This window comes from Dama dama, chromosome 27 (assembly GCF_033118175.1).
Source record: "Dama dama isolate Ldn47 chromosome 27, ASM3311817v1, whole genome shotgun sequence".
Taxonomy (NCBI): Eukaryota; Metazoa; Chordata; class Mammalia; order Artiodactyla; family Cervidae; genus Dama; species Dama dama.
The window spans coordinates 22,033,483-22,060,359 of record NC_083707.1 but is presented as its reverse complement, the minus strand read 5'-3'; the positions used below and the strand labels follow the sequence as shown (position 1 = coordinate 22,060,359).

General features: G+C 45.3%; 1 protein-coding gene across 2 annotated transcripts in view; it reads left to right on the top strand.

The window, feature by feature from the left end:
• FHOD3 (formin homology 2 domain containing 3) overlaps positions 1–26,877 on the top strand; it is a 518,587-nt gene that overhangs the window by 234,828 nt on the left and 256,882 nt on the right. For both annotated transcript variants that reach the window (XM_061130778.1, XM_061130777.1), the window contains exon 5: positions 5,536–5,641. In XM_061130778.1, the coding sequence (XP_060986761.1) occupies positions 5,536–5,641 (106 nt within the window). The remainder of the gene's footprint in view (positions 1–5,535; positions 5,642–26,877) is intronic.

The window sequence follows — 26,877 nt, the reverse complement described above, 5'->3', positions numbered from 1 at the left end:
CACATCTCAGAAGTGCCTTGAGGTTTGGGGTCATCCTTGGTTCAGGCCGTTTCTTCTGGGAGAGTTGTAACAGCTGTTGTGGACACTGTTCGGTCCTCCACGACTCAGTCCATCCTCCAGCTTCCACCAGAGGGGGCTCACGAAGTCCTTCTCACGCTGGTTCCGTGTAGCCTTATGGGTTACATCTGAATCTCTCAGGACAACGCTGAGGCCCTCTGGCCCTGGCCTCTGCAGCTCACCTCCCTGTCCTTTGCTGCAGGGACATCTCACTGTGATTGTGTTCTGGGAACAAGCCATGCCCTTTCTCTTCTGTTCCTTCGCCCCCGGACCTATTGCTTCTATCCCAGGATGGTTCCTCCCCACATCCCCTCCCCATGTCCCTCAGTTTCCCACCTCATGTCTCCTCTTGCCAGGGATTCTCTGGATGAACCCTCACTTCAGTCAAGGGCTCTCCAAATACCTCTATTGCTGTGCTTACCTCTGGAACAGAGCTTGAGATGCTCCAGGGCGCTTGTCTGAGTCCAGTCACCTGTGAGCTCCCTGGAGTCCATCACTGACTCTTTGGAGCCTCATGCAGTGGCTGGTGCTACTGAAGCAATAGATGAACAGACCGGGTGATTGGAATACTCTTCTCAAGGGTGTTTGTCTTCAGTCTTTCCTCTCTTTTATTTGAGTAAATGCTTCGCTAATTACTTGTCCCCAAGTTTCACTTCCCATGTATTCATCAGTGTCTCCTTGCTTTTTTTTTTTTCAATTTCAGTAAGCTTTTTTCTCCCCCCCAAACTTATTTACTTTTAATCGAAGGAAAATTGCTTCACAATATTGTGTTGGCCTCTGCCACACATCAACATGACTCAGCCATAGGTATACATGTGTCCCCTCCCTCTTTAACTTCCCTCCTATCTCCCGCCCCTTCCCACCCCTCTAGGTTGTTACAGAGACCCAGGGTTGAGTTCCCTGGGTCATATAGCAAATTCCTATCAACTGAACAAAACAGAACTTACTTTACCCTCTGTTACGTCCTTCTCTCGAACTCAGATTCCTGACGGCAGCTGGGCTGGGCTCGTACTATACTGCCGGAAGTCCACACTCATGACACTCCACACCCTCACTCGCATCACCCGCCTCACTGAGTGTCCAGTTGGTGGCAGAACCACGCAGAGAAGAGCTCTTCCAAGTGACTTTGAAACATTACAGTTTATGTACTCTGGGTGGAATATACTCTTAGAAGATAAAGAACCACACACACACATGCAGATCAACTGTTTATAATAATCATTTTGCTGGTAGTAGTGTTAATATTGCTATTCTGATACTGCAGTTTGTGTGTTTTCTAATTTTGTTATTCTTAAGAGTTCTTAAGGATTAGGGTTCTTAGTGTGTGGAAGAAAGTTGATAGAAAGATAAAACAGTTAAGTTAAGAAAAGCCTGGATTTCTGAATTTAATTGGAAGTATTGAAATGAACCCATGGTGTTTATTATCCTAACAAACTTGCAAAACATATTTCTAGGACTAAGTTTATTGAAAAGTACTAGAAGCAATGATCAACCCTTTAGCAAAAACCACCACTAGCATAGAGACTGTGGTCTTAAAATACTGAAAGGAACCAGAGTTCCTTGGAGAAATAGCTGACTTCAAGTCTGGCCTAGGAAATAGGTAAAATAAACTTGGAACATATTATTATAGATAGCAAAGAAGCTATCAAATATGACAGAGAGCAAAGAAGCTATCAAATATGACTAGGATTATTGCCAAAGGAACTTGGGAGCATGTTGAAGGGTCTCCCATTGGCTGGCTGAAGATGGACAATATGAACATCAACAAGCATGATAATTACATTGGATTGAAGCACATCAGCTTAATCTGCATTTATGAGTTCATAATAATACTAAAGAATAACAATGAATTGGTCACCAATGGAAGAAAGATGTTGGTGAACCAGCCGTTTATTTTGAAAAATGGGTAAAATTCTAAAATCACACATTTATCTTACTTATTCCTATATGAGCTTTAGGATAATCAAATAGTAGTTGAGGGAAGGTATGCTTATAAAAATATTCTAGCTATTTAGTAAGAAGGAGTGATATAGTTAGAGTATCACTTAGAACATCAGAGTTTTGCAACCCTGAATGAATTAATGGATCTAGGTATGGAGCTTCAAGACCTGCTGACGCAATGGAAATGAGATGCAACCAGCTATTTCGTACCTTCTCATGGAAACTCACACTGCCATTGAGGATGCAGTCACACCAACAGATTCAACCCTGGATGTGTCTGATCCTGCATCTCTATGCAGTAAACAATTTACAAATGATCTAAGACAGAGGCACATGTTAAACCACACTACCAGTAATCAACACAACCCAGAATACAGGCTACTCTGGAGGACAAATGATCTAGCTTCTTCAACACACCGATTACAAGGGAAAAAAAGAGGTGATTTAAAAGACATTTTAGAGTTGTATCAACTAATTGCCACATGTGGATCTTATTTCAATCCTACTACAAAATGTCAAAAAAAAAAACCCTGTAATTTTGAGACAGTTGAAATTGGTCATTGTCCAGTTGAAACTGGACATTTGATAATATTAACAAAGTATTCATTTTTATGTTGAGTACATAATTTTTTTATGGTGATTACATAATTTTAAAAAGCGTTCCTATACTCTGGAAGTACATATTAGAATATTTATGGATTAAATCATGTGACATCTGGGATTTGCTTCAAATGAATACGGCAGCAGACAGGGTGGGGTGATAGATGGAACAAGATTGATGTGAATTGATTGGCACCTGGCTCCCTAACTTGTTCTGTCTTCTTTTGTATGTTTCAAGTTTTCCATGGTGAAAAAGTTAAAAGATAAATTGAACACATGGCGATCTAGTTTCATACCCCCTCACCATGTTTGTTCTATAGTGTTGTCTGTCTGAATTCTCAAGGATACTGTTTCCACCTTCTACTCAGCAGACACGTATTTTTGAACAGCCTTTGTTGGCATTATGTAGGCAAGAATGAAGACATTTGCTCCCAGAAGTTTAATCTATTTGGAAGACCACAGACCTGTCCATCAAATAGCTCCATCCCACAGGGGTCTTGGGTGGATTCCACAGTCAGCAAGCTGTCTGGAGTTTAGATCACCTTCTCCCACACCCAAGTGTCTGCATCTCTATCATATCTTAGGTTTCTTTGATGTGTGGAAGTTCCTTTTGGAACTCCAGTTTAAAGGGTGTAAAAACACAGCCATTGGTCATTTGGATTGAGTTGAATATTCCTTGATTAACAGGTGTCAAAAAAATTATCACAGGTTAAAGTGTGGCCATTAATCTGAAATTCAAGGATGATCTCTTATTAGTTACTGTTAATATGTTGATTTCATTGGAGTCGGAAAGCAGTGTTTCAAAAATCATTTATTAACGCCCATATACTTTAAGGTATGTGTTCAAAATCTTGTATATTGCCAATTTGGAGGATATTTTCTACATTTATTATCAGTATATTTTAATTTCCTAAATGCCTTATCTACATATATGCATCAATTTAAGTTAGGGTTCCGGATTATTTTTATAAACACTGCCCAGTGTCTTTTTCCAAGAACCTTTGCCAGACAGTCAGCTCTCTGCTATATTAATATTAGTGATTAGCTTGAGTGGTTTCTTGAGAGCTTGTTCTCACTTTTTCACCATGAAGTCATGTGTGAATCTAGTTTTAGTTAAAGTAATAAACATTTGTTACATGCTTGGAAAAACTTTCTGACTAGACATGAGCTCATCTAAATGTTCGCTTTTCACATATGCTGGTGGAAAAGAATATGGATGGAGGGAGAATTATTTTTATTTCCTTCATACATACGAGTGTAAAGTGATTTTCCAAAAATCATGATATTGTCCCATTTTCTCTTGCTTCCAAAGCCATGATTATCTTCAAGCCTGAGTTAACACAGCTGTCTTTCATTACCGTCAGGGCACGGCCATGTTCACCCCTCCCCCCAGTGCCCTCTGAATGTTAAGAGTGTGTTTTTGGTTCAAAGGGAGTAGCTGCCTGGCCTGCCACCTCCTCCCCACCCCCACCCCCTTTGCTCAAGTCCTCCATCCATATAACTGGAAAATGCCATAAAATCAAAATGAGAGGCTGCTTTCAACATGGAGACAGGAGAGTTATGCCAGTGTGTCTAAATTATTTTTTTCTTTTTTGGAGATAGACCATGGTTGCTGACCATTCCTATAATAATAACCTTTCATTATTCTATTAAACTTTCTACTACTTACATCACTGAGGTTTTTCATTTTTGCTCTGTTGTTATAATTGAAGATGAATGTATCCTAGCTGCATTTGAGACAAGGCAGGGTCCAATCAAGGAAATCTCCTCCCAAAAAAGTAGTGGAAAAGTTTGTCTCATAGAGCTCTATCGAACCTGGTACTCCAGGCAAGGGGCTGGCTGGGCCATAATTAGGTCATCTTGGCCAAAGTTTTGCCACTCCTGAGTCTTCATCTGTGAAGGGAAGGCAGGATTAGATGAGTGATTCTTGAACTGGTGGCCCTTTAGGATGGATTTCCTTGGGAATTTAATGTCAGAGCCTGGACCCCACCCTAGAAATTCTGGTTAAACCCTTCTGGGCGGGGGCTATGTCCTGTTCCTTTTTAAAGCTCCATCGATGATCCTGACGTGAGGGAGTCAGGGGTGAGAAGACGACCCTGAGCACCTCTGAATCCCCACAGAGCTTATTAAGCACTGGTTGCCCGGCCCCACAATGGAGCTTCCTGACCAGTAAGTCAGGGTGGAGCTGGGTACTTTGCATTTCTAACCAGTTTCCAGCTGATGCTCAGGTGCCTATGGCTCCAGAGACCTGTCTTTGAGAACCACCCTATTAGATGACTCCAGTGGTTCCTTCCAGGTCCTGCTTTCTGTGATTAGACTGCAGACCGACCGCAGTGGGGGACAGTGTGGCTGCTCCAGACACACGGCCGATTCTCTATTCTGCCTCCTCACTTGTCCTGTGAGCAGCACAACTTGGAAGGTGGAGAAACTACTCCCTTACTTTCTCAGATGCTGTTTGCAAGACCCTCGTAACCTTCCTTAGGGACTGTCCTTTGAAACACACGGGTGGCTTTGAATCCTTCACAGGATAGTCTGTACTGAAACCCAGTGTTTCCTGTGTTGAAACCCAGCAGGTTTCAGTGACCGGTCCCTAGGGACCTGTGGGGGCCTGGAGCCTGGTGATTTCTGAAGAATGAAAAACAGATCACTATAAATATTCCTGACAGTCAGGGGATTTATTTGCTTTATCTTTATTAGCTTGCCCAGAAGGCAATAATTGGTCTTTGGCAAACAATGATGTGAAGACTGGTTGTAAAATTCCTCTGGCAATAGTTAAGATGCTTCATTTGAATAGAGCCGAACAATCTTCAGAGGTCAGTCTGGAGTCAGAGGCTTGTACGTAGTTTTCACTGCACAGCCTGGATGGAGGATGGACTGGGACAGTATTTGAAGTTTCTCTCTCTCTCTCTCTTTTTTTCTTTCCCTGTTTCCTGCCAGGATGACAAGGATTTGGTGCATGAATTTGTAGTGGCTGAAGGTCTGACATGTTTGATCAAGGTGGGAGCTGAGGCAGATCAGAACTATCAGAACTACATTCTGAGGGGTAAGTTACGCTGGATGGTTGGTACCCAGCCCCTCCAAGAACTTCAATACTGAGAGCTTTTTAAAAAGACTTGGATTACCAGGTAAGGTGATGAAGACATCTTGTAGCAAAAGATGACACCTTCATCAGGTTTTATCAGTTCTCATAACTTAAATTAGAGACCGAGTTCATTTTACTGACTTTACGTGAAATCTCTTCCCAGTCGTTGAGAAAAGAGAGCATTCTGCACACTAGGTTCTTTATATTCTCTTTTACTTAGTGAGGAAAGGGACATACCAGGTGGCTTGGAAAAGGCCTGCATTGCAGCACAAAGCCCCCTAAAATCAACAAAGCCAATTATTACCTGGGAAAAATACCATCTACAACTTGGATTATCACGGGGAGTACCTGTCAGAAGCACGCATTCCTCATCAGGTCTGGGGCGGGCCCAGAATCTGCATTTTACAGAAGGATGCTGAAAACTACCTCTGTAATTTCGTTTTTTAACAAAGTGGTGCATATGTGGTGTTTGAAGCACTGATTACTCTTCTAGTTCATCAAGTGAATGCTCTTTTCAGAGTTAAAGTATCTTTGTGTATCTTCATGTAAATAATTTTCTTTGCTTCCATAACGTCTGTGAATAGGCAGGGCAGGCATTATTAGGTTGGATCGTGTGACATAGCTATTATCAGCAGTATTAACTTAGCAGAGAAAAAATTTAATGCAGTTCAGTATTGTCTCCATCTTGCAGTTGAAAAATCTGACTCAAAGAGGTTGAACACTTGCCTAAAAAATTCACTTCTTCTAGTGTGAAGTGGACCACGGGCCATATACAGGCACTGGGGCACATCATGGCTGATTGGGGTCCTGTTTCCCCTTCTGCACCTATGCCTGTAACTCCACAACTCTGTGTTCCTATAAGAAAGAAAAAGACCATCCTTTCTTTTCCTTGGATGAAGGCAAAATACACAAAATGTGATTTAATAGCAAATGTCCTTGGTTAGAGTTGAATGAGGCGCGCACAGTGAAACAGTCTCCTGCAGTTTCCTGTTGTGTTTTAACCGTGAGAAGGTTTCTTATGTTCTGAGTTGTGACCTAGCACCTGGAACTCTCTGGATCCTTCCCTGTTTTCTCTGCTTCTGGAGAGCCATGGCAACAACGGCAGAAGCCAAAGGGAAAACTGAGCACTCGTTAAAACAATTTTAACAATGTATTGTCATAAAAAAAATTTTAAGGATGTATTGTCATGTCAGTGTTAATTATTTCTGTTCATTTTGATAAATGCCACGTGTGTGTGTGAGAGAGGATACCTCAGCCTCAGTTTCTCTGCTCCATGTGTTTGTGAGGCTGGCGAGGCACCTCCTTCTGTCCACCTTCTATCTTTTCCTGGAAGTGTGGAAGAGTCTCACTGCAAGCTGTTGGTAGAAATGCTTTATGGATGAATTTTATGATTTCTGATCTCAATGTCATTAAATCATTTATATGGAAGCTTTTACGGTATGTGTAGACAAATTAACCATAGACTTTGTCCTGCAAATGCAGCAGTCCTTCTGTGTCTGAAAAGATGTAGAAAAGCCTTGATGCTCATCCTCATATTTCCATCTACACTGGCTCAACACCTGGAAGAGGGCATGGCACAGAAATAAGGAGCATTTCCTCTGGGTTATTTTCCAGGTTACTTATACTGTGGATGCTCATAAGTTGAACCACGTGGAAAGAAGTATACCTAAAATTGCCTAATTCTGAATACTGGGTCCAAATTGACAGTGTTTTTTTGTTGTTGTTATTGTTGTCATGTTTAAAGTGTACATCATTTTCACTTAAAAAGAAAGTCTTCCCCAAAGGATGCTGGCATGAATACACAGACCTCCACACACCTCTTTAGAACTAATAACCATCTACATGTTTATGCTTCTGACCCTTACCTAGGAGTGTATATATGCATTTTTATAGAGCCATCATCAGTATAAGCATCTCCATTCATCGGCCTCCAAGGCTGGAGGGAGTGGGGTGGCTCTGCCTGCTATGGTCAGCCCCCTCTTATCAGGAAGGTAAAATTCTTGTCAGGAGCCCCCCACAGACCTCCCGTGGATTAGAACTGGGTTGCACGACCACCTGTAGCTGCAAGAGAGGCTGGCATGGTGGGTGCTTGGCTTCCAGGACTCTGAGGGGAGTCAGGCAGCGAGAGAGAAGGGATTGGCTTTGTGTCTGCAGGTTGCTCGTGTCTGCCACATGGGGGGAGTGAGGAAGGAAAAACTCAGCCCAGCTGAGAAAGCCTTCTGATAAGCAGTCCAGCGGTGGCCTGGTTGGAGATAGAGAGGCATCTGTCTGTCAATGAGGGCATCATGATACAGGGACAACGTAAGCTCAGTGACTGTGCAAGGTCCCAAGTAGTGAATTGTGTCCATGGTACTTGCAGGTGATCAAAGATGGTGTTGACCTGGAATCCTTCAGCTGGGCTCCCCACCCAGTGTACACTTATCATTAAGCTTGTGGTGGCTTATTGATCTGTAGTATCCTTATCTGCACTGGAAAGACACCAAAAGCCATCACCCAATGCTTGAGAATCAGAACTCCCAGGCACAGCCAGGGGAGAGCCCTGCCAACCACCTGCTACTTCTCTGTCCCGGAAGGAATGCCACTGAGGTAGGACCCTCACATAACAGGACTGCCTAATCTGTGAGGAGACCCCACGTCTCCATTGCCACCACCGAGATCTTGCCTTCTGATTTTGATTTTCCAGTGGTGTCTGTTTATTGGAGGCCAGACGGCCACCATCTGTTACCTGGGAAACGAGTGAGCGCCCCCTCGCATTCAGGTTACTACAAGATGTCCTGCTTTCCATGCAGCTGAGGGGCCTTTGCACACTTCCACTGAGTCTCAGAGAACTTGGGGTAAGCAGGGCACTGGGTGCACACGTTAGCATGTCTGGACATATCTGACTGAAGCCCGTGCCAAGAAAGTGCACTTCTGAGGGATGTAAAGGACAGATTTCTTAGGCTGTGACTTTTGTGCTTTGATACAAGGAAGCTATCATTTTTCCCAGCCCACGTGTTGAGTCATCCCTTCCTGACCTTGAAGACATGTGGGCTTTTCTAGGTTGTGATCGACTGCCAGCAGCCACCAGACAATTGCAATCAAGGATAGCCTTTGAATTGCCTCTTTGTCCAACCTCATTTTAGCCAAATTACCTTGGGTGAAGGGTGGTAAAGCCAGATGCAGACCAAGAGATAGAAACTTGGAAGAGGTTTCCAGTTTGGTCATTCACCGTCCCCCGGGGAGAACATGTCATGCTGCCCTGGGCCCCTCGGGAGAAGCACGGCAGAGGGTGAAGGCTGGCACCTCTATTGCGTTGTCCACAGAAGGTGGGGTGAGCAGGATTAGGGTTTGCACTGTGTCGGTGGGCCCCAGAGTTCAGGGGCCGTGAGGACAGAAGTGTCCAAGGCCCACATGGCAGGCAGTTGGGGGTGTGGACTTGAGCTGCTGGAGAGGGGGACTGACTGACCTCTAACCAGAGCCTCCAAACTGAGCCCAGACATCATCTGGAAACTCTCTCACAAGCCATAAGGTGGACCAGTTGTCCCAGTGCTGTGGGGGCGTGTGCCCTTCACAAAATTTCCTCAGGAGCCCTGGCTGTGTGACCGTCTATAATGCCCCCAGATCCAAAGGAAACAGGAGTGTTTGGAGGACCCAGTCCCTTTCACATCTGCTTTTAGGATCTTAATTTATATTTATTTTTGCACTCAGACCTCTGTCAGCTCTCTCTCTTTTTTTTTTTTTTGAGTATCTGTTGCCCTGTGTTGAGGGTGTATCTGCTAAGACGTAAAGACAGGTTTTGACTTACGGTGTAGCTTCGTACTCTCCAAAAATGTGAGCCGGCTGCTGGGAAGAGGTCTTAAAGGCACAACATGCAGAAATAATATTTATCTGACTTACTATTCTTGAATGGTTATACCTAGTGATCTACAGGGTTTGTGTGTGTGTCTGTGTCTGAGAGAGAGAGAGAGAGAGCTTGCCCATACTTAATATATATCTACTAAGGAATTTTGAATCTCACAATTATTCTTGTTGAAGTAAGACCTTGAGAGCTACATTCCTGGGAACTTAAACTTTCCATGCACAGGCTGAGCATTCACAATAGGCCACGTCAGGCCCTGGGGATGTGCTGATAAAAACCAAGATACAGCCAGGTCCTGGAGAAGCTCCCCAGAGGTGCTGCCTGTGACCCGCTTTATATGTTATATCGCAGATGTCTTACATGTCTAGAATTTGCATAGAGGTGATTTGCTTTGGTGAGGAAAGAAAAAGATACATAGGATCAGTAAGACCAGCTGCCTTTTCTGGCTGTCCCTCAAAAGAAGCTGCCTCTTAAAGGCTAGTTTGAAGTGGAGAAATTTAATCATTTTTCCTAAAGCAAAATACCAATTAATTCTTAAGTATTCTAGTTCTAAATTCTAATGACTAAAATACCTAGTCATTATCAGAGCTGGTTAAGACCTTAAACTCCTTTAAACTCAGCCTTTGCATTTTGGGAGAAAACTGCAGATACTGTGTTTGCTCCTAAATTAAAAAAAAAGAAAAGAAATTGAAGTATAATTGCTTTACAATGTTGTGTTACTTTCCTCTGTACAACACAGTGGATCAGCTACATTTCTTTAAATGTGTTAATGATTGTCGACATTTAAAAATTGAGGGATTTGACATTAAAAAAAAAAATCCAGATTTCTGGTGTCTTTGGAAAAACTGAACCAGAGAATTTCAGTGCCTTGCCAGATGTCACTTAACTAATGGAGGGAAATGCCTTGTGTATAAGGGGATCTCTTAATGAGGATCAGGACTTGTGGTCAGACAGCTTTGGTCAGGATCTATATCACCAGGAACCAGGCAGTAGTACAAAAGGATCAAATGGTAACCAAATGATGATGAAACCAACATTCTCCATCCCAGGAAAACTTTAATGTTTATCTTTTGACATTTCAAAGCCAAGGAGGAGAGTGGAGGTTGGGTTCAAACTAGATGAGGGAGGGTAGAGAGGGGCCCAGACTGGCACCCAGGTGGACAGATGAGAACAGAAGGGGGGAGCTGCTTACTTGCTGAGCCGAAGTCCATTCCTTGGCTACCTTGCTTTCTGCCCGCCAGCCAGGCCTGACTCTCCTCCACCCCTTACCCTAGTCCTGAGCTGCACCCAACTGTCGGGGAGGAAACTTCCTCTTTCTTACCTCTTGCTGAGTCAGGACGTCAGGGGCTAATCATGGCAGCCACATGGCCAGTTGTGTGGATGACCCAACAGCACATGTCGTGGTAGTCTTTGTCACAGCCCCCTGCAGAGAGGGGAGCTGAAACCAGGGTCACGGACAGAATCCTCCATTTGATGTTTTTCCTCTTCTTCGGTCTGTGTGGTGGGGGCTGTTCCCAGTAGGAAGTCATGTTGGACATCACAAGTTAGCAGCCCATGGGGCCAACTTGACCCTGCAGAGATGAGAGTCTCAGGGCATCAAGGTGAGTGGAATAAAGGTGGCCCGAGATGGCACAGCTGACAAGAAAACCTCATCAACACTGATATGTAGATTAAAAAAAAAAAATGGAAATAGAGTTAAAAAAATTTTTTTCATCTCCTAGTTTGTGAAGACACAATTGTCTGAAAAGCAAACAGCATAAAAAGGAAAAATGTAAAAATCACCCATAGTCCCATAAAACAAAGACCATTTTCTACGCACCCATGTACATGCTTGTGTTGTATGTGCCTTTTACAAAAATAAAGTGACCTGTCCACATGTTGTCAGCCACGACTCCTGGAAGGGAACAGTGGACCTTGGTGGCTGGCTTTGTGACATCTCCTAGTGTTCTCAGTCACTCAGTCGTGTCTCTTTGCGACCCCATGGACTGCAGCCCACCAGGCTCCTCTGTCCATGGAATTCTCCAGGCAAGAATACTGGAGTGGGTTGCCATTTCCTACTCCAGACATCTCCTAGTCCTTGGCACTGTTCTTTAACTTCTTTAAACTGCTTCTCCCTCACCTAAAGTGATAATACCTTTTTTATAGGACTGGTGTCAAGCTTAAAGAGCTCATTGTTGCTGTTTAGTCGCTAAGTTGTATCTGACTCTTTTGTGTCCCCATGGACTGTAGTCTGCCAGGCTCCTCTGTCCATAGGATTTCCCAGGCAAGAGTACTGTAGTGGGTCACCATTTCTTACTCCAGGGGGTGTTCCCTACCCAGGGATTGAACTCGTGTCTCCTGCGCTGGCAGGTGGATTCTTTACCACTGAGCCACCAGGGAATCCTAAAGAGCTCATAGAAAGATCTAAATAAAGGTGTGAATTGTAGGTATGACAGTTGTTATCAGTAGTAATATTATTAATGCAGTAATCATCTGTTATGGGCTGAATTATGTACCTCTCAAATTCATGTTGAAGTCACACCCCTCAATACTTCAGAATGTGACTGTATGTGAAGACAGGTGGTTAAGTTAAAAAGAGATCACTGGGCCCTGATCCAGTATGACTACTGTCCTTAGAAGAAGAAGAGATTAAGTCACAGACCTGTTGGGGGGAAATGATGTGAGGACACAGGGAGAAGAGAGGCAAGGAGAGAGACCTCAAGAGAAACCAACTCTGTAGACACTCTGAACTTGGATGTTCTCCAAACTCTGAGCAGTAAATATCTGTTGCTCAAAACCCAGAGCCTGTGGTATTTGTCACAGCAGCTCAAGTGACTGATACATTGCCCTTGCAAGAGACCCTGGGAGTTATTGGGTAGTACCTAGGGTGAAAGTCCTGGGGATGGAGTTGTTGGGTTTGGAGCATGTGCGTCTCTGTCTTGTTTTGGGTTGAATAATTGCCCTCTGGAGTGGATAAGTGAATTTATGCTTCCATCCATGGTCTCCATTCTGCTCGTTCACTCCAGGCTGGGGGTGTTCATTCTTTGTAATCTTTGTCATTCCTGGTGATTGCGTGTGTGCATACTAAGTCCCTTCAGTCCTGTCCAACTCTTTGCTATGTTATGAACTGTAGCCTGCCAGGCTCCTCTGTCCATGGGATTCTTTAGGGAAGAATACTGGAGTGAGTTGCCATGCCCTCCTCCAGGGGAATCTTCTGAATCCTGGGATCAAAACTGCATCTCTTGTGTTGGCTGGTGGGTTCTTTACCACTAGCGCTACCTGGGAAGCCCGTCATTGTACAGAAGTGTCATTCCTTTTTTTTTTTTTAATTTTAATGTATTTATTTTAATTGGAGGCTAATTACTTTATAATATAGTAGTGGGTTTTGCCATACATTGACATGAATCCACCATGGGTGTACACGTGTCCCCATCCTGAACCCCCCTCCCACGTCCCTCCCCATCCCGTCCCTCAGGGTCATCCCACTGCACCAGCCCTGAGCACCCTGTCTCATGCATCGACCCTGGACTGGCGATCTGTTTCGCATATGATAATATACATGTTTCAATGCTATTCTCTCAGATCATCCCACCCTCGCCTTCTCCCACAGAGTCTGAAGGACTGTTCTATACATCTGTGTCTCTTTTTCTGTCTTGCATATAGGGTTATCGTTACCATCTTTCTAAATTCCATATATATGCATTAGTGTACTGTATTGGTGTTTTTCTAGAAGTGTCATTCCTGATGATTAGGGCACACTTACTCCTATGGACCAGTTTTATAGTCATTTTTATAAAGTAGTTTGTTTTTTGGTTGTCATTATGTTAAATTTGTCCATAAATTTAAGAAGAATTGATATCCTTATTTAAAAATTCAGAACTATTGCCTACCTGCTCTTTCATGGCCTGGAACAAATCCTTTGCAAGAATATTTTCTCCATCTAACTCTTGTGTGCCATGTCGGTTTCCTTCTCATTTGTTACAGAGCTTTCTGCATATCTCCCCAGGTGTTTTTGTATTTATTTTTTCTTGTTTATTCATTTTTGAGTTGGGTTTGATATTGACCACATGAAAGGATGAGAGGGTTCTCTTGGGTCTTTTTCCTGTTTATATTGTAAACTTGGCATGGGAGTGTCATCTAAGAAAGTTCTGTCTTGCCCTTCTTGGATGTGTTTTGCTTCAGTTGGGGAACACTGTGTCTTGGGGCCTGGATTCCTCAGTTGTGGCAACTGCTTGGCTAGGACTGGCTCATGAGTGAGATACCTCTTCCCTGAGGGAGTGTTAGCTTCCTCTTCTTTTGTCTTTGCATGTTGGAAATTCTCCCTTTGAGGACTTAGATGAGCATCATGCCTGCTGGAGACTTGGTCTATCAGTTCTGGGTGCTCACCAGCTGTGGTATGTGGGTTGGGCATGGCTGGAGAAGCCGGGCCACTCATAGCTGTGGGATGTGGCCTCCACATTTTGTTTTTATTCTCATTTTCTTCCCTGCTGTAGTTTTTGAAACCTCTGCTTTTGGTGTCTTGGTGCCCTGGTATATCTCAGCTTGGCCTGACATTTCTGTTCACACGCTTGGCATGCTGCTGGGGACATGGCCTCCGGGTTGAACCAGTCACAGACCTGCCTTGGGCTTTGGTCAGGACAGGAAAGTCACAGCCTGCCCTTCTTGGGGGAGGGAGGCTGAGTCATTCTTGCTGCTGCTATTGGTTTGTGGTGACAGAGGGTCGCCCTTGAGTGGTCTGAGTGTCCCTTCTGTGATGTCTCTTGCCACCCCTTCCATCCTCACCCTCCGTCAGGCCTCTTGCATCCTTCTTAAAAAAAAAACTGGGTCAGAGAATATCAAGAGCTGCACTTATGTCTTTCCTTTTCTAGCCCGTCCAGGCACAGGGGCCAAAAGTGGACTCATGCTGAGGCCCTTTGGGTCGTTCCCGTGGCCCATGCGATGATGCGATATTGTGGACTTGTACAGGTTTTCTCCATGACTTTCTCCCAGGAGAAGGAGCTGGTTGCTGGAATCGCCACTCCTCACAGGCCTGCTGCAGTCTCTGGTGTATTTAGATGGAGTCCTCAGGGGCCGTAGTGTGTGGTGGGCTACCCCGAGTCTTGGGGCTCGTGGAACCTCTTCTCCACTTGCGTTTCTCATTGGTTATTTGGGTCGATTGAAAGGAAGGGGGTTTGGAGGCTTCTCATTGTGCTGCCATCTTTCTGGAGATGTGAACTCGTCAGAATCATCATCGCTTGTGCTCTGTGTCCTGGCAGACCCTTAGTCTGCAGGGCTGCACGCAGGAGCATGGTAGGTCGAGTGGGTGAGGGAGCAAGCGAAGGCCAGAACCGGGTCCTAACCTTTGATGGGGCACAGTGCCCTGTGTTTTTCCTCTGGGTTCGCAGGTGAGAGAGGCAGGTCCTGGGATGGACCGCAGGTAAGACAGGCAACTCGCATGACCTGAGCCCTTCACCACCTTGGGCAGCAAGCAGGATGTTTACCTTCAATATCCAGTTCTAAGTGGGCACTTCCAACTTTAAACACAATCTTGGTTTTCCCGGAACTTCACCCTCTTACAGGGTATTTTTTTTCCTTATAGTTAGACAGTGCTTGTCTCTTGGTTAACTTCACCTTAGAACAGATAAAGCTTTTCTTTCAAGTTTTAGTTTTTCTGAAGTAAAAACCAATGATTAATTATGTTGAATGTAGCAAGAATTAAGTAATAATAGAAACACTCCATAAGATAGTCTTTGTAAAGCAATGTACGACTAGGTCTCCCTGGCCAACATTATCCCAAACCTGGAGCATCGTTACATCAAGATCACGTGAAACTGCTGATCTGTGACCATTTTTACCCAAGACAAGGCATAGCTGAATGGTTTAACTTAATATTATCATAATTCATTCTTAGGCTGATAAGATGCTTATTTACAATTCACCTTGCATTTTACATGGGCTTACCTGGTGGCTCAGACAGTAAAGAGTATGCCTGCAATGTAGGAGACCCAGGTTCAATCCCTGGGTCAGGAAGATCCCCTGGAGAAGGAAATGGCAACTCACTCCAGTATTCTTGCCTGGAGAACCCCATGGACAGAGGAGCCTGGCGGGTTACAGTCCATAGGGTTGCAAAGAATTGGACTCGACTGAGAGACTTCACTCACTTTGCATTTTATATAGAATACAAGCCGTCTGGAAATTCAGGCCAGTTTATAGACCAAAAAAAAAAAAAAAAAGAAAGAACGAAAGAAAAACCATTCTCCCCCTAGAAAAGAAACCCTTGCTATTTTGTGCAGTCATGCCTCCAAGCACTTCAGCCCCTCACAGTCTCAGCCAAAGAGATTTCTCCAGAATTTCCATCTCCATTAGCAGCCCCCATCTTCTTCTTTTATCTGAGATGAGAAGGAAGAAAGTAAAACAGAGTTATTTGGCCTTTCCTATGTGTGGAATTTTCCACAACTAAATCTCGTTGCTCTGTGTTCATCAGGAATTTTTCCACTTTATTTACACCAAAGATGTGTCTCCTCACTCCGTCCTTCTCTCCTTATTCAGTGGAGTTTTCCAGAGGAACTGCTGGCAGAGTGTACTTTGAATCGCAATTATTATTTCCTTGGCTATAACCTTATCTTTTACATAGTCTTTATAGGGCTTATACTTACAAATCCAGGCTTATGATAAAACAGAATGTCTTAAGCAAAATTTAAACCTAGCCTCAAACATGGATTAAAGTTATTTTCCTGGCTGGGATTTACTGGGGAAATGTCAGTTTCTGTATTCGTAAATTCTTGCCTTTTAGAGTTTTGAGGGCTCTTGGCAGATTGAGTCACTACCCTGCAGGACACCACTCTCTCCTGAGACTGACTTCCCTTGCCATTGAGATGCACAAGGTCCCCAGCCTGGTCCCTCTGCAGAGCCTCAGACCTACAAAGCCAGCAGTGTCCTGGGTGTCCCACATGTGCCACGTCCAAACCCCAACCCAACAGCTTCACCCCCCAGGCCAGCACTCCCGTGGCTCTGTTCAGAGTACGGATGAAGAGCACAGTTACTTTTCATATTCAGGTACTACCTGGGGGCCTCCCAGACCCCTCACTCTCAACCCCTCTCTGTCATCATTAACTACCAGATTTGGGCTTCCCTGGTAGTTTAAATGGTAAAGAATCTGCCTGCAATGCAGGGACTCAGGTTCGATCCCTGAGTCAGGAAGATTCCTTGATGAAGGAAAAGGCAAACCACTCCAGTATTCTTGCCTGGAGAATCTCATGGACAGAGGAGCCTGGCGGGCTACAGTCCATGGGATCGCAAAGAGTCGGAACACAACTGAGCAAGTAAGCACACACTGTTCACCCCCTTTCAAGTCTTTGCACCTCTTTTCATCCCCGCTGTTAGTTTCTGAGATCAGACCATCATTTTTTCTGTCTGGATCTGCTCTCCCAATGCCATAACTAGCCTCTCTGTTTTCAACCCTGTCTCCTGTGGTCCATTTTGCCCCCTGTTGCCTGACTGACCTTCTGCAGTGCCCAGCTGGTCTCCCTGGTTCTCCTCAGGTGAAGGCCTGGCCCACCCCTGTAGGTAGCACCCACCTTGGTCCTGCTGTGATGTCCCTGTTCAGCCCTCTCCCTGGCTTCAGCATCACCCCTGCTCAGCTGATTTACATCTTATCCGTTGCTACCTGCTCATTCTCAGGATGAGGCTCAGATACAGTGTTCTGCAGGAGACCTTCCCTTGCCCCTCTCATATTTTAGTGCTCTCTGCTTACTCTGGTCTTCACACTTACCTCACTAATAATAAATATTTGTTGAGCATAGATTATGGGCCAGAGACCCCAGGCTAATCCCCTGCACCGTACTTGTTTTTGTGTCAGTTTCCATCCTTGATGCCAGGCTCATTTTAGGAGCTCAGTGAAAGACAAATGATAGAATGTCTGCAGGGAAAAGAACTCATGACTCCTGAGGAAGCTGCTGGTTTGTACTAAGAATTTGGCAGAGTCTGGACTTGCTAACCTGAAGTCTTAGCTCACCATATCTTCTTGTTTTGGAAGTACTATAGCACACATTGATTGTTTTTGGTTACTTAGAAAAAAGCTAAATTATTGAATTTTTCTTTTTGAAAAGCTTACTAGTTCAGTTCATCAATATATTGTATGTCTTACCCTTTTTTAAACTATTTTCATTATTGAAGTATAGTTAATTTACAATGTGTTGATTTCAGGTATACAACAAAGAGATTCAGTTATATGTGTGTGTTTTCTTTTTCACATTCAGTGTATATCTTGACTTTAAATTTGTCATGATTTCTGCAGATAAATGGTATGCTTTATAACTGGTTTTGGATCTCAGGGAGTTATTTACTTGCCACCAAAACAAATATGCTCTGACTTCCTTGGTGTCTGGAACTCGTCGACTTTGTGGTCCCAGCTCCAGCCTGCTCTTTGGTGTCATGTAGATCTTCAACAGATATTTGATGGAAGGAAAATAAATAAATGAGTGAGTGAAAGGGGATTCCCCAGAGTCATGACACAGAGCTCTGTCTTGTTCTTACTCAGTGTTTTCTGAGTGATTGTGGCTAATCATGGGTGATCAGAAGACTGTACAGTGTGGGGACAGCCACATGCTAAATGATGAAGTGCGATCTGGAGGGTTTTCACTTGGTTGGTTTCTGGTACCCTTGCCATGTCAACCGCGTTATCCCTTGCTTCCTTTCCTCTGTGTCTGCTTTCTCCAGCTCCTTAAAGCTGGGCTCTGCCAAAACCACTCCTGTGCTAGGCTGGTCTGACTCATTTCTGGAGTCAGTTCCCACAGGCAGAGCAATGCTCTGTGGCCCCCAGCTCACACACTTGTCTCTGCCCCCAGTGCCTTCCTGGCTCCAGGGTTCCCTGAAACACCACAAGGGCACTTGATTGTCCCAGGATTAGAGCCCTACTCCTTTCTCTCCCAGGTAGCCCTGTCCTTGATGGGGCTTGAGCCTGCAAGAGTTTAAGGAGGGAATAAGTTTAGATAGTTTGGTAAGTAAGGGGTTGTTTGTGGAGAAAGGGACTGAGTTGCTTGTTGCTTTTAGAGGCAGATTAGGAGCAATGAGTAGGAGTTACAGGAAAGTGGCTTTTGACTGAAGACGAGCTCCTAAAAGAGAGTTGGAAAGCGAGTTGCTTTCTCTTGCCAATGTAAACTGATCATTGGTGACTTTCTGGAGCATTCTGTTGAGGATTCGGAAGCCACATCCAGCATCAGCAGGAAAGTGAGCCACGACGGGTTAGTGATGTCTGTCAACAGCCCGAGCGGTGGGAGTGAGGGCCGGAGGACCAAACATGGCCTTTGCTTCTCCTGGGGAAGTACTAGGCATTTTCAGAATGTTTACTGAGCTGATTTCAGACAGGTGTGCGGGACAATTAGGCTTCCAACCACAGAACAGACTACTTTGCAATGGGAATGTTCCAAAAGAGCCTGGGGTTGAGGACCTGTTAGGGCCACTAGGATTGGGGTAGGGTGCTACTTGGTGACCTTGTAAATTCCTCCCAGCTCTGAGATTCTATGATTCTTAGGGTGCTACTGGGTGACCTCATAGATTCCTCCCAGCTCTGAGGTTCTGTGATTCTAAGTAAAACAGAAAAAGCAGAAGGGATGAATGCAGAGCCATTTGATTCTGCCTCTTTTATGTGTTATGTATTAGTTGTCATAGGATTCCCAGGCTACTACTGAGCCTATATTGTCCTTTTTCAGAAAGTTTCAAAGAAGCCCATCTGGTTGCATGGCATGGAGTCCAGCCAAGTTATGGGAAAGATAAACTGTGCTTAGCCATTTCAGGGTCAGTGTTCATAATGATCTGCAAGAGTCTGAGGGTTATTAGTGAGTTTGTATCCAGGAGTTCATCTGTTCATGGTGAGGTCAGGAGCACAGGGGCCAATGGGCACTTGTTCTTTCTCCAGAGCCTTAGGACTGGCGGCACAGAGGGCTCGCAGCAACACCGTGGATTTGGACTCATTGCTTAAACAAGGCAGGACTGGAGGAGTGGATTGGGAGCTATGAAAAGAGGCCCACAGACACAGCCATTTTCTGGGCTTTCTTCTTGACTTCCCTGCTGCCTCTCCACACCAGCATCGCCCTGATCCAAATAGTTTCTCTCCCTCTCTGCCCCTTGCTGCCTCACACTGTTCTTTCCAGATCTTCTTCCTATCTTTCCCAGCATCTCCAGGTCTTAATTAGAGGGCTGCGAAAAGGCTGATTTCCCCCAAAAGGCTGATCTCCCCCGATTCTAGATTTCATTGTTCTTTGTCAGTTTATGACCCTAGTTGGTCTGTGGTTGCAGGCCTCAGTAAATGAAGATGGGCTGGTTCATTCATTCATCAGTGAGTGTGACCTGGCGGCCTTACCTGAGTCAGTCACTTTGGGGTCTGACTATGGAGAAACAGAGAACAATACAAATAAGTACTGTAATTTGTCCTGTATTAAGTTATGCAGTTAAGTCCAAGAATAAAGTGCGAAGGAAGAGTAATCTTAACTTTAGTAGGGAAGGCAAATGGCATACTGTGGTCAAGGAGGAATCTGATATGGCCCAAACGATTCCGTTCCCCTGGTTGACATCCTATATCATCCTTTCTCCTTGAGTGTGGACAAGATCTGCGATTATGATGGATGTGTGAGTATCACAGAACCACGATTAGGTTGCATTATGTGGTAAAGGAGAAAGGGTTTTACAGATGCAATTGCGGTCCCAAATCAGTTGAGTTCAAATTGGTTAAAAGGGAGGTCATTCGGGGAGGGACACACTCTTCTGCTGACCTTGAGAAAGTGAGTTGCCTTGAGTTCTCCAGCCGCAATGAAGCTGATGCCGCCAACAACCACGGAAGCTTGGCAGGGGCTCCCCAGCCTCAGAGGGGACCACAACCCCAGCTGCCACCTTGATTGCAGCTTTGAGACACCCTCAGCAGAGGACCCAATTAAGCTCCGCCTGGACTCCTGCCCCATGGAAATGGTGAGATAATAAATATGTGTTGTTTTAGGCTAAGTTTGTGGTACTTTGTTATACAGCAATAGGAGGTGAATACATTTAGCTGCAAACAGTCTCCACACAAAGACATCTGGATGAGCTGAAATTGGTATAAAATACCAGATGACCTCACAGGAGGCAGAGATCTTGGGCGATGGTCAGTGGAGGGCATCATGAGGACAGTGAATTTGTCTTTTCTTCTTGGGCCCTACAGACAACCACGTGCCTGCCACCCATTCCAGCCGAGTTCCCCGGGGGTCCCTGCTGCTGCTGGCGTCATTCTCTCACGCTGTCTCCTGGGACCCCTCCCTCAGGTGGCAGTTGCTCCTTTGGACCTCTCTGATGTCGGTGGAGCCCCTGCAATGACAGGGCTTTGTGCTGCACACGAATGAGCAAGTAAAGGAAAAAGCGATCCAGAAGAAAGTTCAGTATTTCCAGTATGCCGGTGTCAGGAGAGGATGTGGTGATCTGAAAAAGATTGGGCTGAGTTTTAGGAAGCAAAGGGAAGTTGATAAGCAGTGCCATGGGTCTTCTTGCCCATGAACTTGAGATGGGTGACCAGGCTCCGGGAACAAGGACTCTGGGACAGGTCTGCAGAGATGGTTTTTGCTCGTCTTCCTCTGCCTCCCCCAGCTGACTCCTTCACATGTTCATGCATCCAGCACATGCCCTGTGCAGGGAGCTGCGGTGGGACGGGGAGAGCTCCAGCCAAGACCCCACACCGCAAGGGATTTGGCAGTGGCCTGAGGATAGGAACCATCAATGAGGATGGATATCCACAAAAACACTGTATTAAGTTGGGTTTTGGATGAAAATCCTGAAATCCTGTTTTCTTCTCTCAACTTTGCTTGTATCAACATTATGTTTCCAAAAGTGGTTGATGCATTAAGTACTTCAATCCTATAGCATCCATTTCAAAGATACATGAAACTGTTTCTCAGTTATTCTTTGCTCAGTCATTCAAGATGTTTGCTTTTCATAATTCAGCTTTTCTTTTTTAAAAAAGAATCAGCTTAATGTATCATGTTTCATGGGAATTTCATAAAAGATGAAATGTGGTTCTTGAATCAATTATTCATTCTCATGTAGGCAAAACACAGCATAGAGGTTTCTAGGCATTATCAGGCTTGGAAATAAAGGAAATATGTAATTTTATGGTTTTGTTTCTAAATTCCATCTGGATTACAGAATCCCTCTGATATCAGTTGAAGTCCTAATATGAATGGTGCTTGGAACCAAGAATGGCTGATTTTTTTGTAAATTACAGTTGAGATAACAGGGACCTTCTAGATTTCTTAAGAAGCACAGCTTGTTCCCAGCCTGCCTGGACTGATCCTGAGGGTAGAATCAGTGGGTGATGCTCCTTGGTGTCTGTGGATGGCTCCTGGGAGCGTGATCCCACCTGAGACCTTCTTGACTGTTCCCCCAGGATCCTGTGCCCAGTCAGAATTGAGCAAGCTGGTTGCTGTTGGACTCTTTATGCCAGGAGGCAGAGCCATATTGTCATTTGACTCATCTGGTCTAAATTAGCTTTTCTGATGAGTCATGCAGTGAGAGACGAGTATAATTTCTCATAAAAAGGATTTCTCTAGAAGGTGTAGCAGGTACCCTGTGAGTATTCCTCTCATCTGCCAAACCTTGTATTAAGTTGGGTTTTGGATGAAAATCCTGAAATCCTGTTTTCTTCTCTCAACTTTGCTTGTATCAACATTATGTTTCCAAAAGTGGTTGATGCATTTTAAGTACTTCAATCCTATAGCGTCCATTTCAAAGATACATGAAACTGTTTCTCAGTTATTCTTTGCTCAGTCATTCAAGATGTTTGCTTTTCATAATTCAGCTTTTCTTTTTTAAAAAAGAATCAGCTTAATGTATCATGGTGGATGCCTTGAACAACAGCTGGTGCTTCTTTGCCCATAGTCTTTGGAGGCTTGTTGGCCATAGGACGCTGCAGGAGGTCATGCTTTGGGGCTGCTTCTCCCCATGCTGCCAACAACAAGGGTGGTGAGTATTCAAGAGCTTCCTGCGCCTGCCATCTCTGCCAGCCTCCAGGTATCCTGCCATCTAAGGGTGTCTCCTGAAAGTCACCCTTATGAGCCTGTGGGCCAGCCATGGGGCCCGTTCCCTTGCTTGGCTGATGGCTGCGAAAGTGAAAAGGTAGATATTTATATTGCCAAGGGGCTAATATGGCATCCACTCTGGCTCTGTGTGGGGAGGTACATGAGGCTGAGCTGCGTGCAAGTGTCTGAGTATATCATGTACCTGACCTCTTCCTTCTTCTCCTCAGCTTAATGCAGGGTTTCTTTTTCCTCTTTGTGATACCTTTGCCCTTCCAGTGATGCCTTCTTTGGGTCCTCCTTAAAGCCCTTGGGGATGCCTTCCCACAATACAGAGTATTCATAACCATTTATCCTCTTGTCCTTCTCCCCAACTAGGTGAAGTCCTCCTTGTGGACCAGACATTCTTTTTTTTGAACACTTAATTTTGTATTAGGGTATAGTGGACTAACGATGTTGTGATAGTTTCAGGTGAACGGCGAAGGGACTCAGCCATACATATACATGTATCCACTCTCCCTTAAACCCTGCCCCTATACATGCTGCCTCCTAACACCAAACAGAGCTCCATGTGCTACACAATAGGTCCTTGTTGGTTATCCATTTTAAATATAGCAGTGTGTACATGACCTTCCCAAACTCCCTCACCGCCCCTTCCCCTCCAGCAAACATAAGATCATTTTCTAAGACTGTGAGTCTGGACCAGACATTCTTATTTGTGTCTGAACCCTCTGTGTCCCACTCTGAGCAAGCACCTCAAAAAGGGCAAGTTACTTGCTTGTGTGTGTCTGTGTGTGCGCGCTCAGTCATGTCCAACTCTTTTGCAATCCCATGGACAGAGGAACCTGCCAGGCTCCTCTGTTCATGGGATTTCCCAGGCAAGAATACTGGAGTGAGCTGCCATTTCCTCCTCCAGGGATCTTTCCGACCCAGGGATCAAAGCCACATCTCTTGCATCTCTTCCACTGCAGGTGGGTTCTTTACCACTGAGCCACCTGGGAAGGTACTTGCTAGACTTTTCAATAAAGGAGTCAACCAGTGACTGATGTCTAGGGGTTCTCAGGGGGAGAACAGATCTGTGTAATGAAGGTAAGACAGAGATGTCTTAGAATCAAAAGTTGAAAAAAACAGAAAGAATCAAAAGACATGAATGTGATTATAACCAAAGCCATGTCCATGCACCCCTGGGCAGTTAGGTGGAACCTCGACATTCTTGACTTGTGCCATGGAGGCTGCCATGTTAGATGATGGGAACCTGAAAGAACAAGCCCTGTCCTGGGCATCAGGAATGCTTTGCTGGGAAGGGAGTGTTCTCTGTTTCTGATCAGAGCCCTGTGTTTCTCAAGAATGAAGTCTGGCTTTCCACTGTGTGCACCTCTTTTACCCATGCAGAGGGCACAGCAGAGAGAAGCAGAAGGCAGTTGCAAAGCAGTGCAGGTTCAGTTTGTGTGGAGCCTGCACGCACATGCACTCAAGTCATGTTGGACTCTGTTGATGGTATGGGGTCTTCCAGGCCCCTCTGTCCATGGGATTTTCCAGGCAAGAATACTGAAGTGAGTGGGTTGCCATTTCCTCCTCCATTGTGGAGCCTGGGCCACCTGAAAAACTCAGCCAAAGGCCACCGGCTTTTTTTTTTAGCAGGACTTCTCAGGGTATTGAAAGAGAACGTGGTTGATTTGTTGCACTCGGCCTGGAAGGTTTTGGGTGCTGAACGAGTGAGTTGACTTCATTGCATAGCTTCTGCTCTTTCAGAAACCTGAGCTTGCGCACATGACCTCAGCTATCTCCAGCCCGGCTTCCGTGCCAGTGCGTGTGCAGCATCATGTTCACTCTGCTTCTTGCACCCTCACAACGATGCTCATGGATTGGTTCTGCACGTCACAGGTAGCGCCTCTTAACCTCCAGGGAGGATCTGACCTTCAGCAAATATCATCATCATTTGCTCTAAAGAGGGCGTCTGGAGACAGATCTCTTAGTTGCAGTTTTGTAAATAGACGTGACCATGGGCGATACTCAGGCCAACTCTGGCTGTTGATTCTGAATATCTTGTTGCTCGAAAGTTCCTGTGTTTGTTCTGGAAAGGCAGCGGCATTCAAGGACAGAGGGGTTTAAATGCGAATTCCTTATCAGACAGATAGAATTTGACATGCGATTTTTTCTGTTCTTTTTCTGTTTAGCCGGATGCTCCTATTATACAGTGAGGCAGTGGCCATATCTTTTTCCAGTATTTTCATGGCTAAGATTTGGGAGTGGTTTACTTCAGCTGCTTTATATTTCCAGGGGGAGAGAGCCTTCATTGAGTAAGTGCTTTCAATCCATCTTAAGTTCTGATCTTTTTCTTTTTAGTACAAGAAACTAAAGAGACATAGGATTTTGGAGAATATGTTCATATCACATGTATAAAAGAGGTAATAAGGCTGAGGCAGTCTAAAGTCTGAAAAGCCATGTAATTTGGAATGGAAGCCTATTGCCCAGCATTGGCAGTCAGGCATCTGTAAAGGTTCCTGGCAGGGCTGTGTAGCAGCAGGCTCTATGAAGTTTAGGCTGGATTCTGGGATCATCGCCTTTGACCTCAAGAACCTCTGCTTCTTGAGAGACACCAGCCTCCCTGGGTGGGAGGTTTGGTCCCATGGTGGTGAGTGGCCTTCCATGTCTGCCCTTTTACCTACCAAAGGCAGGAAGGGAGAGGGTATGGCCAGTAGGGGAGAGGACAGATGGCTTGGGATCAGGAAGATGGAATATATTTAAGTTTAACATAAAAGAATATGCACTCATTTATTAATTACTTCTCTTATCAGTCTTAAATGTAATTATTTTGAAATATATCAAGCAGGTAAAGGCATAAGGAGTAATAAAAATGAACTTGTGTGCATCTATCACTCAGTTTAAGAAATGTCACCAGTATGTGATGTGGCCTTTCCTGGCCACTGCATAAAATAGCACCACCTCCAGCTTGCTCTTCTTGCTTCATGCTTCTCTGCAGGGCACCACACAGTCTTTCCTACAGCCTGTGTTACTGGGAGGTGCTTTCTTTTCTCTGTACCCCCCACGAGAGCGGGGGCTTCATCCATTTGGTCAATCAAGTGTCCCACATGCCTAGACCATCTTCAGCACAGAGTCTCATGCTGTGAGTGCTTGAAAGACGAGTAAACACATGATGTGAGACTCTTAACAAGCTGTGAGCCTGCCCCTCGCCTGTCTGTTTCACTGCCGGGTGGTGGTCCGTTGTTGGAGTACTTGGCCACTATCAGCTTCCCAGTTGGTCCACAGTTAGGCGGTGTCCCATTTTCTGGAATTGTAATCAATGCTGAGAGAGGTTGAAGGCCAAAGGAAAAGGAGGTGACAGAGGATGGGATGGTGTGATGGCATCACTGACTCAATGGACATGGATCTGAACAAACTCCACGAAATAGTGAGGACAGGGAAGCCTGGAGGGCTGCAGTCCATGGGGTCAACTTAGCGACTGAACAACAACAATCAGTGCTACCCCACACATTCTCCTAGTGTTTCCTTGTGCATAGGTGTGAGTTCCTCCAGGGTGTACACGGAGGAGTGGGAGTGCTGGGCCGAGGGGGCCTTCATGTTAATATGTAATGTGTTATGTGTTTTCACACAGCTGTGTGAACCGCTGTGAAGGAACTCAGGCATCTCGCATCCACGCTGTTGCTTCCCGGCTTTTGTTGTGAGTCTCGTCCTCCCTGAAGCCCCGGTGGTGAGAGACCATGTGGCTGCCGTGGCTGCCGAGCCTCGTTCTGGAGTCTTGGGGCTGGGAGAGACTTTTTCTTGGCTCCTTTCCCCCGGCCCCTGGGGCCTTGCCCCTGTCACGGTGCTGCCAGCTTCAGTGTTCCAGCCAGGGGCCGGTCTGCTGGGACGAGGGGCCTTAGAAGCTGCCGGGTCAGCCCTTCTCATCGCGCCATAGAGGAAATGCGTTCTGAAGGGCAGAGGTGACTTGGCCATGGCCTTGCTTCCCTGGTAGCTCAGCTGGTAAAGAATCCACCTGCAATGCAGGAGACCCTCGTTCGATTCCTGGGTGAGGAAGATCTGCTGCAGAAGGGATGGGCTACCCACTCCAGTTTTTTTGGGCTTCCCTGGTGGCTCAGCTGGTTAAGAATCTGCCTGCAATGCAGGAGACCTGGGTTTGATCCCTGGGTTGGGAAGATCCCCTGGAGAAGGGAACGGCTACCCACTGCAGTATTCTGGCCTGGAGAATCCCATGGACTGTGTAGTCCGTGGGGTCGCAAAGAGTCGGACATGACTGAGTGGCTTTTACACTTCACACACTTCTCACTTGGAGCTGCAAGTGTTACAGACCGAGGTGCTTCCCAAAACGCTCACGACAGCCCCGACAAGGATGGGCACAAACAGCC